The sequence below is a fragment of the Petromyzon marinus genome, chromosome 58 (assembly GCF_048934315.1).
Source record: "Petromyzon marinus isolate PM22_M1 ecotype Great Lakes invasive population chromosome 58, UKy_Petmar_22M1.pri1.0, whole genome shotgun sequence".
In the NCBI taxonomy this organism is placed as follows: Eukaryota; Metazoa; Chordata; class Hyperoartia; order Petromyzontiformes; family Petromyzontidae; genus Petromyzon; species Petromyzon marinus.
Genome location: NC_133724.1, coordinates 2,461,270 through 2,476,552, shown reverse-complemented (window position 1 = coordinate 2,476,552; position 15,283 = coordinate 2,461,270). Strand labels below are relative to the sequence as shown.

The 15,283-nt window shown below is 49.9% G+C and overlaps 1 protein-coding gene across 1 annotated transcript in view; it reads left to right on the top strand.

Annotated features, from left to right (window-relative positions):
* Positions 1-11,287: 11,287 nt before the first annotated feature.
* The window catches only part of RADIL (Rap associating with DIL domain), an 82,801-nt gene continuing 78,805 nt past the window's right edge, over positions 11,288-15,283 (top strand). The window contains exon 1 of the mRNA XM_076052788.1: positions 11,288-11,466. Within this exon, the coding sequence (XP_075908903.1) occupies positions 11,303-11,466 (164 nt within the window). The 5' untranslated portion in view covers positions 11,288-11,302. The remainder of the gene's footprint in view (positions 11,467-15,283) is intronic.

The following is a 15,283-nucleotide window of genomic DNA, read 5'->3' as shown; positions in this document are numbered from 1 at the left end:
CCTCCAAACTTCCACCAATCATCAACAGTCACCGATAATTAACAACCACCGCCAGCAACTACCAACAACCACTACCAACAGCCACCACTAGCAATAACCACCACCACCACTTACTACAACAACCACCACAAACTATCACCAACAACCACCAACAACAACCATCAACCACGAATAACAACCACTACTAATAAACACCAACAACAATCACTAACAACAACCACAAACAACAACCACCAGCACCAACGACCACCAACAACAATCACCAACAACCACCACTAACAACAACCACCAACAACAACCATCAACAACAACCACCAGCACCAACAACCAACAACAACAATCACCAACAACCACCACTAACAACAACCACCCACCACAAACAACAACCAATAGCACCAACGACCACCAACCGTCATCCGTGAATAACGTTCCGCAGTGAATAGCTTTGGTGGTGGGAGTTTGGTGGCGTCTGTGGGGAACTCACCCGCGTGTGTTAGTGTGTGTGTGTCAGTGTGTGTCAGTGTGTGTCTGTGTGTCAGTGTGTCTGTCTGTCAGTGTGTCAGTGTGTGTGTGTGTGTCAGTGTGTGTCTGTGTGTGTCAGTGTGTGTCTGTGTGTGTCAGTGTGTGTCTGTGTGTCAGTGTGTGTCAGTGTGTGTCTGTGTGTGTCAGTGTGTGTCTGTGTGTCAGTGTGATTGTGAGTCTGTGTGTCAGTGTGTCTGTCTGTCAGTGTGTCTGTCTGTCAGTGTGTCTGTGTGTCAGTGTGTCTGTCTGTCAGTGTGTCTGTCAGTGTGTCTGTGTGTCTGTGTGTCAGTGTGTCTGTCTGTAAGTGTGTCTGTGTGTCAGTGTGTCTGTCTGTCAGTGTGTCTGTCTGTAAGTGTGTCTGTGTGTCAGTGTGTCTGTCTGTAAGTGTGTCTGTGTGTCAGTGTGTCAGTGTGTCTGTGTGTGTGAGTCTGTGTGTCAGTGTGTCTGTGTGTCAGTGTGTGTGTCTGTGTGTCAGTGTGTCTGTCTATCAGTGTGTCTGTCTGTCAGTGTGTCAGTGTGTCAGTGTGTCTGTGTGTCAGCGTGTGTCTGTGTGTCTGTGTTTCAGTGTGTCAGTGTGTCGGTGTGTCTGTCTGTGTGTCAGTGTGTCTGTCTGTCAGTGTGTCTGTGTGTCAGTGTGTCTGTGTGTCAGTGTGTCTGTGTGTCAGTGTGTCTGTGTGTCAGTGTGTCCGTGTGTGTGAGTCTGTGTGTCAGTACGTGTGTGTGTCAGTGTGTGTGTGTCAGTGTGTCTGTCTGTGTGTCTGGCTAGCGATAGTGTAGCGGTTAGCGCTACGCTGCGCTATGAACCTGGCGACCCGGGTTCGATTCCCGCTCACGGCCAACACCAGTGACGATTATCTGAACCGGTCCTGGGCCTCCCCTAGGTCGACTCAGCCTCAAATGAGTACCTGGTGCGGTGTGTAAACATCGCCACTGGGGAGACAAAGGCGGTCGGGCGTGGTGCTGGCCACCCACCCCCTCGTGTACCGATCCGGCCTTCATAGGTGCTCGCTAACAGCACTTGCCCCTACAGTCCGTTAAGGCTATACGGGGGATCTTTGTCTTTGTGTGTGCCTGTAGTGTAGCACGGTTGGCTACGTACGGTACGAAAGAAGTTATTGATGTATCTACATGGGTCTGTGTGTTTCTTACGAGTGGCTATGTATTTTATTGGGTCCCTATGTATATCTGTGCGTCTCTGTATCTGGATGAGTCTCTTATGCGTCTGTATGGGTTTACTATACGGTCCATATTTTGGGTCATATGGCCACAATTGCACTGCTGCGCCTTGTCTTAAATATATATCTACCTATCCCTACGCGTATATATGTATAATCTGCGAGTCTCCATACGTATCTGTGTTTCTCTATGGTTCTCTATGGGTCTCTATGTATCTCTATGGTTCTCTGTCGGTGTCTCTGTAGCACGCTGGTCAGTGCGGGTCGGTGTATGGGGAGTGCATTCCAGGAACATTTCAGACATCACAAGTGCCAGGCGATATGAATAATGGACAAAGCGGGTTTTTATTATTGTTGTCTGTGGCTGTGCAAATTGCTCACGCAGAAGCTTGATGGATTCACGGTGCATTTAAACAACAACAACAAAAATACTTTACAAAGTATTTGTGTTTTAATTTTGCCACGTATGGGTGCACGCGTGCCAATTTGTCTCAAAGCCAACATTTCAATTGGCCGAGAGGGTGGGTAAATGATTACGTCAGTAAATGGGTAAAGGCGCAGCCCTGCAATGGCTTGCCCAGGCCACTGCTGGCGGAACGGGCCTCCGAATAAAGGGAGCTCTCAGTTTAACACGTAGGCTTTCGCGACCAATATTATTCATAATAAAGGTTTTTGGGTTAGATCGCGTTTATTTATAAATGTGTCGTAACCCTCCACCACCCGACACGGCCAATCAGCAAAGAAAAGTGTCACGTTGACAAAAGACAAATAATTCACTACTTCAGCCCACCGGTGTGTTGAAGAGTTAATCCACATTTACAGTTTGAGTACGACGTTTCGCTGGTAAATACTTCCAGCATCATCGGGCAATTCGCCAGAATGGTAAAGCCCTCGCTTGCTCCCGGTTTTATATAGAGCAGAAGAGTGACGTCATCACTTAACTCATCAGGTGCAGTGATTAGAGGCGGAGGGGGGGGGTAATGTAATTATATAATCGATTAGTAATCAGTCATTGGTTATGATTAGTAATGAGTTGTAGATTAGTAATTCTTTAAATCAAAATGTAATGTGTATTATTTAATAATACGCTTCCAGGCCGCACTGAGCCGGTAGCTGTCAGAGCGATTAAAGTTATTCTTGTTCCTCTCAATTTCAATGGATTCTCTGATTAGTCTTTGCCAGTAATAAACTAATTAAGAGATGAGAGGTGAGGCAGCGATGAGCTCAGCCTCCCCTCTGATTGCGCAACCCCTCAGTAACTGGATGGAGCGCGGGCAATAAGCGCGTGCCTGTTACTATCTCAGTATGTCAGCAATGTAATGTTTGTAGACCCCTTCATTTCATGTCCTCGCCTTCCATGCTTCAGGTAACTTATTTCACGTATGTGTATACACATATTTAGAGCTCGCTGACTAAACTAATTATTACTGGCAAAGACTAATCAGAGAATCCATTGAAATTGAGAGGAACAAGAATAACTTTAATCGCTCTGACAGCTACCGGCTCAGTGCGGCCTGGAAGCGTATTATTAAATAATACACATTACATTTTGATTTAAAGAATTACTAATCTACAACTCATTACTAATCATAACCAATGACTGATTACTAATCGATTATATAATTACATTACCCCCCCCCTCCGCCTCTAATCACTGCACCTGATGAGTTAAGTGATGACGTCACTCTTCTGCTCTATATAAAACCGGGAGCAAGCGAGGGCTTTACCATTCTGGCGAATTGCCCGATGATGCTGGAAGTATTTACCAGCGAAACGTCGTACTCAAACTGTAAATGTGGATTAACTCTTCAACACACCGGTGGGCTGAAGTAGTGAATTATTTGTCTTTTGTCAACGTGACACTTTTCTTTGCTGATTGGCCGTGTCGGGTGGTGGAGGGTTACGACACATTTATAAATAAAAGGGAGCTCTATAAAAAAAAAATCTTACCACCGTATAGGATATCTGGCCTACACTTTTCACTCTGTCCAGTCGCGTCGATGCAGAGTTGGGAATTCCACACACTTTTTACCCGCGCTATTAATACACGCAAACCTGCAAATGGAAGGACCAGCCGTCGTGTTCCCATTATTTATACTGCTGGGTAGACAGAGGGTGGACGGTAGGGGGGTGGAGGATTTCAGAAACGTGTCCTACGTTTCAACCATTGACGTGCGGTGAGGTCAATGGCTGGGGAGGCACTGGCTAGTGTCACAGCCAGATGCACACACTGAGGAGGGCGTGGCCTCACGGAGGGGGCGTGGCCTCACGGAGGGGCGTGGTCTCGCTGAGGGGGGCGTGTTAGACACGTCCCCCTCAGTGAGGCAGATGTGATAGCTGCCTCCCCCGGTGTTTTTCATTGCAGTTTCACGACGAGACCAGCGAGCTCTAAATATGTGTATACACATACGTGAAATAAGTTACCTGAAGCATGGAAGGCGAGGACATGAAATGAAGGGGTCTACAAACATTACATTGCTGACATACTGAGATAGTAACAGGCACGCGCTTATTGCCCGCGCTCCATCCAGTTACTGAGGGGTTGCGCAATCAGAGGGGAGGCTGAGCTCATCGCTGCCTCACCTCTCATCTCTTCTTGTATTTGCAGCGGAGCTCCGCAAATTTCGCGATTTTGACTCTAAAAATGATTGGAATCGTACAGAAATGACATTTATGACACAGATTAGTGGAAAAATCTTAATATTTATTTCATTTGATTATTATTATTTTTTATTACTTTTCGTAACAGCTATTTTTATTGGAGTATGACAGGTGAGGCTCTGCTTCCCCTGCCTCGCCTGACCGCAGTCCCTGGTTTCAACTCCCGCGCTGCTCTGAGATCGAACTTGCGACCAGCTCTCGATTTGGAAGTCCCTCTCTATAATGTTACTCAATAGATGTTAACAATCTCGCCTGGTATACAGGAGGTCGTGGGTTTAATCCTGACTCTGACACCTGTAAATTTGTAGTTTGCGCGGTCGCGTCAATTTGTCTCCGGGTCCCTGCGATTTTTCCCCTCCACATTTAGAATCAACATCACGCGTTTATTTATTTTATATATTTTTTCAGTTTCAGTTACTTATTTATTTTGGTATAGCCCTGTGAGCCATTCGGCTCTTGAGTCGGGTGCAACCACAACAAATAAAAAAAAACAAAAACACGAACAAGAAAACATCTTAAAGTGAAGTATTATATTTCATCAAGACTTAGATCGTGGTACATTTAAATGTTAACAACATATCACCTGTATATCAGCTTAATGCCTGTTACAGATATTCCTCGAGCACCAGAGAGCTCTGCTACCCGACTGCCATCATTATTCCAATGGATTTTTACAAAAAAATGTTTCCTAACAAAGATTTGGGCCTCCATTAAATCAAAGGAATTGTTCAGTAGAAGAGATGTGTATATTATATTTGTTTTTCATTATACAAACATTCCCCCGAAATAAAATAAATGTTCAACTATCGATTGTTTAACTTGTACCGTCGGAAAATAACATTGCACCGATTCATACATTAAAATCACGATACGTCTTGAATTGTGGGCATAGCAATGGATTTTTTGAATATTTGTATATGTTGTACATTAGAGGTGCTACATTTAACCCAACGTAAACAACTCAAGGGTTGTAATCCTGAGTTTAAACAGTAGTTAGCTGACTGCTATAAATGTCCACGTGATAAACCACTTCGTTGAGCTATAGTGTGTGATAGCCAGGTGGCTTCTGGAAAAGAGCTACGTGACTCGGCGGAGCCTTACCTGGAAGAAATACAAAATATATACAAAATATAGTTTAGTTTCGTGACAACTTTGCCAGCAAGTTGGTTAGGCCAGAAGGTGGCAGCACTCACCCACGATTGACATCTCGCGCGAGCCGTGTGAGAAACACGCGGTTTCCCGTTCGTTTCCAATTCACGTTTATATTTTGTTTATTGGAGCGAGTGCTGTCTATTTAGAAAAATAAAATAAAATGTTTAGTTGAATCAGTGATAAATAAAAACCCGTTGTCATAATTGCGAATAGAATAAAACGTTACACCAAAAAGAATGTTAATGTACAGCGGACTCGAATATCAGCATGCGATTTATCTGATTTGCGGATTAATTGAGATAATGACAAATTAATAACTCGTGGATTTTTTTCCCTTACATACAAGAGAAAAAATATGTGCGGCCAAATTCTTAAAAGGCATAATTATCCAATCCCACACATCACAACCCATTATCCCAGCATAACTCCACAGCAGATGACAAATTGCATGACATTCCCTTTTGCTCAAATTCTCGACCACGTTTGATTCGTAAGTGATCTTTTTGGGTTAGGCCGCGTGATGATCTCACCAAATGTTCATCTCCTTGAGAGCCCTCCACCACCCGACACGGCCAAACAAATTAAAATGTCACGCGTGCAAGCGAGTAACTACCACGCCATCACGCCACCTATTTAAGGCTCAAGACCGAAGGATGTTTTCACAATTCTGGAAACCGATGGTGCTGCTGAAGCTGTAATAAATTGGCCACATTTGCTCGGCACGTAACAACTTGATTAACCTGATTAGGGTGCCACGGTGGCGAGACGTTAACTACCTCTCCGGGTATACAGGAGGTCGTGGGTTCAATCCCAACCTTGACGCCTGCTGTATATTTTGACTTTGCGTGTGTCTCTCTCTCCCTCCGTGGCCGCATAGATTTTTTCTCTGGGTGCTCCGGTTTTCCCCTCCACATTTAGAATCAACGTGCATTTAGACTATTTGGCTGCTGCTGCTGCTATACATTTCCTACGTGATGATAAGACAATTCGTTAAGCCATCGTTTGTGGTCAGGCCGCTTCTGAAACCTGGTAAAACAAAAGGAAATTTTCAAAAAGTAACTGGCCGTGTCTGGTGGTGGAGGGTGTACAACACAGATTGTACTCACGAGGCGATCTGTCCCCAAAAAAAACTATCTGAATCGTATCGTCGTTACAGCTCAGCGCTGGGTTGAAGAGCGACTAGACACTACGCTCCGTCTGAAATCCGCGTTCAACATCATCTAGGTCCATGCGTTGCCAACAATAGCTTCGCCCAATGATGGCTTCTTGACCTTGATCAGCGGTGACACACGGCGCCGGGTTCAGCTTGCTCTGAGTTGATATTTTAAACAAAAACAAACACCAAAAATCCCTTCATATTCTGCATCCCAATAACATTCTCCAGCTGTCAGCATCAGTCCTGGTGGGGCACGTCGAGCCAAAACAACAACAAAAAACACCCTCTTTCATTTCATAAATCGTTAGATGAAAATACTCCGATTGGAAATCCTGGTGAGTAAGCAGCGCACCGCCCTGTGGCAACGAGCAGCCCTGTAAGAAGATGATGATGATGAAGATGCCACAGGACTACTCCTGAGGTTACTACTTGATAAGGCCTCCACCCACACTCAGGGCCACACATGTCGCATAATCTGCAGAGAGTGTACAGCCGCACGTCAATCGAGCTCACGTTTTTATTTCGTATCGTGTAAAACGACTGCCCTCTTGCGAAGTTAATATTTACTGTAAGTCGCCACACTTGATAACCCTGCAAGGCGGTGAGTAAGATGGCAATTACGGCAAGTTGATTTTATTTTTGTAACTATTTTTTTATGCCAACCAAGTAAGGCCCGCCATTGAGTTGCGTAGCTCAAATTCAGAAGCGGCCCGGCCATCACAAATGATTGCTCCACGAAGTGGCTTATCATCGTGTGGACATTTACAGCAGTCAAAACAACTCTAAACGCACGTTGTTTCTAAATGTGGCGGGGGGAAACCCAGAGGGCCCAGAGAAAAATTCCACGCAACCACGGGGAGAGCATGCAAACTCCAAATATACAGACGTCAGGTTCGGTATCGAACCCACGACCTCCTTGTATACCAGGCGAGGCAGTTAACATCTCACTACCGCGCAGAGCCTTCGGTGTTAGATCCTCTGGGCACACTGGTTTGCTGCCTTAATGGAGTCAAACTTTCATTAATCCAGTTGGAAAAACGTCCCAATGACGTTCCCTACTGCCAAAAATATGTATTTTTTTATGAGCCTCAGTAAAGCTATCCTGGGTAGACAAAGGGCATGATTGTTATTGTTCATGAACCACGGGCGGCCGAAACCCAGCTTCAAACTCCAGCATCGCAGCGGTCCCGACTCATTGCTCTGAACAGTGTGACCCCCCGTAAGCCACTCAAGTCAGAGCCGTGGTGAGCAAAATACAATCCGCGCTATTTGGCCATGAATTGACGGGCGATTGACTAACGACCCAAATGCTGCGACCGCTTTGACGTCTGAGAAGGGGATTACAAATGCGGTTGTAATTTTACGGAGGAAAATGCCCTGCCAGGCCACACCCCCCCCCCCCCCTCTTCTGCCCGCCTATACCACTGCCCCCCACTGTGCGCGCGTGTGTGTGGTGGGGAGCGGTGGTGTAGCGGTTAGGGCTACGCTGTGCTACGAACCCGGCTGCTCGGGTTCGATTCCCGCTCACGGCCAACACCACCAGTAACGATTATCTGAATCGGTCCTGGGCCTCCCCTAGGACGACTCAGCCTCAAATGAGTACCTGGTGCGGTGTTGTAAACATCGCCACTGGGGAGACAAAGGCGGTCGGGCGTGGTGCTGGCCACCCACCCCCTCGTTGTACCGTTCCGGCCTTCACAGGTGCTCCTCGCTAACAGCACTTGCCCCAACAGTCTGTTGAGCCTACACGGGGGGAATCTTTGTCTTTGTGTGCAACGCCACAAATTGTTCGCGACGTGCCGCTTGCTATTTGCGTCTCTCGCTGCGTTCTCGTTGCGAAGCGCTCTTCCCCCCCCACCACCCACCTCCACGTCCGCTTCCCTTCACTCCGTGACTCAGCGCGGCCCCGGACAGCCAACGCCTCCCACAATGTCCGCGAGCGGCATTGTTAATTTGGGGGTTGAAGCTTTCACGTCGGTCATCCTCGCAGCGGCAGCGGCTAGCAAGCAGCGGTGGCTTTTGGCCAAGCCGTCGTACACAAAGTACGATCACCGCACCGCAAGCGGCGCACTGTCGGATGCGATTTCTGCGGCCGTCTGGAACGTTCTGCCTTGCGATATTAGTAAACCGCTGGGAGCTATGCTCTTTTAAATCACCTAGATGGAAAACGCATTTCCTTGGAACTGTTTTTGTTGTTGTTGTTTATACTCTTTGGTTCTTTCGGAAAAGTCACGTAGGTATAAAATAAAATAAATCACGACGTTTCGATCGCAACACAAGCGGTCGTCCTCAGGCGGGAAAAATATAATCCAGCGGTACCACTGCTGGATTATTTTCTTACCGAAAGAATCAAAGAGTGTGGATTCCTGCAGTCACGAAAGCTTCAAATCAAGATTGTTGTTGTTTAGTTTGTTGTCTTCCTCCCCCCACCCCCGCGCCTCGGATCAGCACTTCGGCTTACGTACGGTACGAAAGAAGTCCAACATACGTGCATACATTACACGTGCGCACGCCCAACCTCGCTTCCACGATCCACTCACTCGAACCTCTCGACGTCAGCCGGCCGGAGTGACGGGGCTAATGAGTGACGCGCGCGTTTCCAGCGTGCGTTTGTGCCCCGCATGCAGACGGGTCACGACTTTGGTATTCCAGGCACTTTGTGGGAGGGATGGACTGTAGGTGGTGGTGCGGTGGTGGTGGGGGTAGGTGGTGGTGGTGCGCTGGTGGCAGTGCCGGATTATCCTCGTTGCAAAAGTAGCTACATATGTAGCTACGGGCCCCGCACTTTCAAGGGCCCCGCGCTAAATGCTTTCAAGCTATCAATTCCGGTTCAGTGATTCTGCACTTGCTCTATTACTATAGTACTATACCGCCTTCAACTTTGACGAACGACCGGGTGTTTAAGGTTAGCGATTTGTCGTATTATCTGGCCGTACAGCAAATGAAAAAAAATACAATTACTTTACTATGCAAGTAAAATAATTACGTGTTTTAATATGTACGTGTTTTTTTTTATTTAGGGTCCCTTTATAACATCATGCTACAGGACCCGCACCAGCTTCATCCGGCACTGCGCGGAGGGGGGGGGGTGGAGGGAGCGGTGGGGTATCAGTTAGCGCTACGCTGCGCTTCGAACCCGGCAGAGAACCGAGTTCGATTCCAGTTCACGGCCCCCAACACCCAGTGACGATTATCTAAAACCGGTCCTGGGCCTCCCCTAGGTCGACTCAGCCTCAAATGAGTACCCGGTGCGGTGTGCGAACATCGCCACTGGGGAGACAAAGGCGTTCGGGCGTGTTGCTGGCCACCCACCTCCCCCTCGTGTTCCGTAGCCGGCCTTCATAGGTGCTGCTACTCGCTAACAGCACTTGCCCTAACAGTCTGTTGCAGGCTATACGGGGGATCTTTGTAGGGGGGTGGGTGGGTGACGGTGGTGGTGGTGAGGGAGTGCAGTGAGTCGGATTGACAGTGTTGGGGGGGGGGTTGGTATGGTGTGGGGGGTGAACTGATCCCTCATTGGAATCTCTGGATCTCCACACTGCACGATCCACCACCCCCTGCTCCCTCGCCCGACCCTCCCTCTCCGTCTCCCCCCTCCCTCCCCTCCCCACCGCTCTCGCCAGATCTCTCCCTCCTCTCTTTCTCTCCCCTTCCCCTCTTTTCGCACCGTCCCATCGCGATTAAAAACGGACAACCATAAACCCTGCCTGGCGCTGCTCAGCGGATCTCGTTCCGAGCGACGTTTGTTTTTGCTCTCGCTGATGTCGTCGTCATCGTCGTCATTACATTCCGGTTGACAAAACGCGAACTCCGCAATGCAGAAAACAGCCACCACCACCACAGCCACCACCGCCACCACCGCCACCACCACCACCGCCACCACCACCGCCACTACCACCGCCACCACCCTTCACAACCGCGCCGCTGACTGCTATCAATTTCCAGAGGTCACGCTGAGCCGAGGCGAAGCGCAGGGCACTGGGCTGTTGAGCGTGGGGCGGGCACAACAAGCTGTGGGGGTAGGGGTGGGTGGAAGGGGGGGGGGGTGCTGCTGCGGCGAGCCCCCTTTTTTTTGCAGCTGTCATTATTTTGGCCGCGAACTTCGGGGGCCTCCGCTCGCCTCTCCGCGTGCCGAGGAATCGGCGGTCGCTCGCGCCGCCGACGCCGCCACCACCCAACGGGACGGGCGAAAATTTCCACTCCGAGCCAACGCCGCTGCACGTGGGAATTTTTGTTTTTAATCTACCACGAAAGCGATTGAGAGCAGCGAAACGTCGGCCGAAGGGCTCCTCATTTTGTTGTTGTTGTTGTCGATGTAGTTTCGATCAGTTCTTATTCCACTTTATTTGGGATACGCGACCACGCGCGTGCCATCCCACGGATCAGCCGCACCGGGATATGCTCCTGACCACCCCCGCCACCCCGAGTGGACGATCGTCAATGGCTCTCCATCGCACGTGAGGCCGACAGGTCCGAGAGCTCTCGCTCAGGTCTCCGATCATCTGTGCGGCGGCGGCGGGGGGAGGAAGGTGGTGGAGTAGTTAAGTGAGTGAGTGGGTGGGGTGGAGTTGGGGTGGAGTGGGGGTGGAGTGGGGGTGGAGTGGGCGCACCCCCCCCCCCGACCCCCACCGCGACCATGCGCACGGCTGCCACCGTCCTGACGGAGGACGCCGGCTCGCGCGGCGCTCGGAACGGCGAGACGTCGCTCCTGGGCAGCCTCGTGATGGCTCTGCCTCCCGCGGGCTCGGCCCGCCTCCGCCTGGGCTTAGGAAGGAAGTCGGACGGCTATTTGGACGCCCAGTAAGTACGGGGGAAGTGGGGCTGGGGATTGGTGATGGGAGGGGTTTTTTTTACGGGAAAAAATAATATTAAGATGTCCCCCCCTCCCACCCGCAACACACACTCACCCCTTGTCAACCAAAATAAGGGGAGCTTACGAATGGGCGGAAATCCACGCAGGAGCGCTGGGCTGGCTCGCCCGCTCGGGGGGGGGGGGGGGTAACGACAGACGGACACGAGAGCTTGCGCTGCGCGCTGCGCGTTCAACCGACGGGACTACTGCTGCTGATGCACGCGGTGGCGATTCCGCGCGGTGATCGAGAAGCGATAGAGAGAGATAGAGAGATTAGTTTGGTCAGGTCCATCGGTGTCGCTGTGTTGGGAGCGAGCGAGCGAGGGAGCGAGTGAGTGAGTGAGCGCCCGGCCTGCCCCTTGCTATGGTATGGTGAGCGCAGCGATGGCCAGCCCAGCGCAGCTCAGAATACTCGCGGATTCGGCGGTGGACGCGTCCTCCACCTCCTCCTCCTTCACGCACTCGTGAGTATCGAGAAATGGAGTCGTCGTTGTGGTGGTGGTGGTGGTGGTGAGGGGGGATCGCGTTGCGGGGCCACGCACGTGCCGATTGTTGCGGGGAGATGGTGGGTGGGTGGATGGTGGTGGTGGGGAGGGAGGTTTCGCTGAATGATAACCGGCGCCGCTGGGGAGAGGCGGCGGTCACAACCCACATCTGTGTGAGAGAAAGAAAAAATAACACGGAGCTTTGTAGCTCATCGGATTCCTTCAGTCTATAGAAATATTTACGTTTCTGATTGTGACCCCCCTACCACCAGCACCACCACCCCGAGTTGCATTCCCGGCCACGGCGAAGTGAGATATCTGCTTTGCCTGATTTACAGGAGGTGGTGGGTTCGCGTATGGTTTTTAATCCCGACCCTGACGCCTGCTGCTGTATATTTGGAGTCTGCGGTGTCTCTCTCTGTCTCTCTCTCTCTCCCCGTGGTCGCGTGGATTTTTTTCCGGGTCCTCCGGGTTTTTTTTTCCCTCCACATTTATAATCGACGTCACGCGTTCAGAGTATTTGCTTGCCGCGATCAATTTCTACGTGATGATGATGATGATGATCAAAAGCCGCCACTTCGTTGAGCTGTCAGTTGCGGTGGCCAGGTCGTTTCTGAAAACAAAGAGCAGTATCGCACAGTCGTGGGCCCTGACCTATTTTTTTTTTAATTTGAAAACAGAAATATCTGTTTTCTCGCCTTACGCACAAACCTCACGGTAACATTCGATCCCCTGTCTCGTCCGCCCTATCCCGGGTCCCGTGTGGTCACCGCAGCTCTACCGAGTGCCCCTTTAAGGACACAGCAGCAGCAGCGGCGGCGGCGGCGGTGCCGGCAACGCGTTCCGTATCAGCACCTTATAGCCCACGTGTGTGGTACAGTGCGTGCGTTGAACTTCTTTCGCACCGCACGTCGCTGACCGTGCTAATCGGAGATGCCATTGCGATGAGCGTGAAGTGTGGGAGTCTTAAAACATCACGTGTTCTTTTACTCGCCGTGACAGTACTGTGTTTAACATTGAACTTTGTGACATTTCCATGCTACCTTTTATTTAAAAAAAAACCGGTTCGCTGTCACTTTGCGTATAAGTTCAGTCACTTTGCATACACGTTCGCTGGTACATTGCGAATGAGTTCACTGTTACTTTGGGTACAAGTTTAGCGACGAGGTAATTTGATCACGGCTGGGCAATTAGCGGCCTCCACCACACGACTAACGCTGACGTTCTAAGCTAATTAGTACATTCCGATTAGCACGGCTGGCTACGTACGGTGCGAAAGAAGTTCAACGTGCCGTATACAAATGTTCCAGGTCCCCCGATGTTTCCCTCCCCCCCCCCCCCCCCCATTTAGAATCGTGAGTTTAGAGTATTTAGATGATTTTGCTGCTATAAATATCCACGCGATGATGAACCACTTCGTTGAGCTATAATTTCTGAGAGCCAGGTCGCTTCTGAAAATTGAAGAAGCTAACAGCCCTGTGGGCTTTACATGATATGATACCAAAACAAATCTGTGTTTAGTTTTATTCGTATACTAGCTGTGTACTACCCGGCTTCGCCCAGGACTTGTGTTCACCACGCCCGGCCGCCTTTGTCTTCCCCAGTGGCGATGTTCACACACCACATCAATTACTCGTTTGAGGCTGAGTCGACCTAGGGGAGGCCCAGGACCGGTTAAAATAATCGTCACCGGTGGTGGCCGTGAGCGGGAATCGAACTCGGGTCGCCGGGTTCGTAGCGCGGCGTAGCGCTAACCACTACACTACAATGCGTTACGCTTCCACATGCGAGGGTCACTTGACAGATTTGACGTCACAGCTCACTTGCCGTGAAACAAATATATGCATTATAGAGCTCCTCTCCCCTAAAAAAAAGTGTATTTTTATATTTGTTGCATGGTGTACAGTCTGGAAAGTACCGACATGGCAAATATCAAGTTTGTTGCATGTCGGGAAATACGCTAAACATTTTGAACAGACACACAATCACAACTTTGCCTTTTATATATATGGAGATTATTTTACGTGCTTTGTTTCCCAAACCATCGACCGCATCGTAAACACTGCACCGCTGTCTTTAAAGGAGGAACGGACGAGGTCCACTCTGCGTCTGAACGAGACAATTGAGTGGATAACAATTTTTTTAAAAAATTACATATTTAATCTGCTGCTATTAAATCCATAGGAAAGCTATAGAGATATCGAGCGATGTGTTTACTTGTCCTATACTTTGCACTCCTGCCGGGTTTTGATATAGTTTGTCGTTGTAAAAAATAACATGCTATTTGCATTTTACCAGGTTCAGGCTCACTGAACTATGCTGGCTTTTTTCAGAAGAGACCTGGTCACAAATCACGTGGACATTTCTAGCAGCCAAATACTCTAAACGCGCGTTTCTAAATGCAGAGGGATAACCCGGAAGACCGGGAGAAATATCCATGCGACCATGGGGAGAAATACACGCAAACTCCAGATATACAGCAGCAGCAGGCGTCAGGATCGGGATCGAACCCACGGCCTCCTGCATACCAGGCGAGGTAGTTAACATCTCCTATCCACCGTGTTGATGATGAGAGAGACACGCAAACTCCAAATATACAGCATGCGTCAGGGTCGGGATCGAACCCACGACCTCCTGTATACCAGGCGAGGTAGTTAACATCTCCTAGCCACCGTGATGATGATGAGAAAGAGAGACAGGCAAACTCCAAATATACAGCAGAAGGCGTCAGGGTCGGGATCGAACCCACGACCTCCTGTATACCAGGCGAGGTAGATAACATCTCCTAGCCACCGTGATGATGATGAGAAAGAGAGACACGCAAAAACTCCAAATATGCAGCAGCAGGCGTCAGGGTCGGGATCGAATCCACGGCCTCCTGCATACCAGGCGAGGTAGTTAACATCTCCTAGCCACAGTGGCACCCTTGTAACGTTCTGACCTCGGTACCCCCTCTTGTTGGACAATATGGTCGGGGGGGGGGGAGAGCTTGATAGCTCATCAGATTCCTCCTGCAGCGTATAAATAAATAACGTTCCTGATTCTGACATTCAAAGGCGGCCGCGCCTATGCGTAATGCGATGCAACTCAGCAATCCCAGCGGCTCGAGCCCCCCACCCCCCACCATCGCTCGCGCGAGAAATCTCGCGGTGAGGTCAGCCCAGGGTACAGATTGACAACGCCCTCTCCTGGAGGGCCGAGGAAGGACGGGGGGGGGGGGTGAGTCGGTGGGGGCGGGGGGTAGGGGTGGGGGGCTCTCTAGAGCTACCTCTAGCGGAGG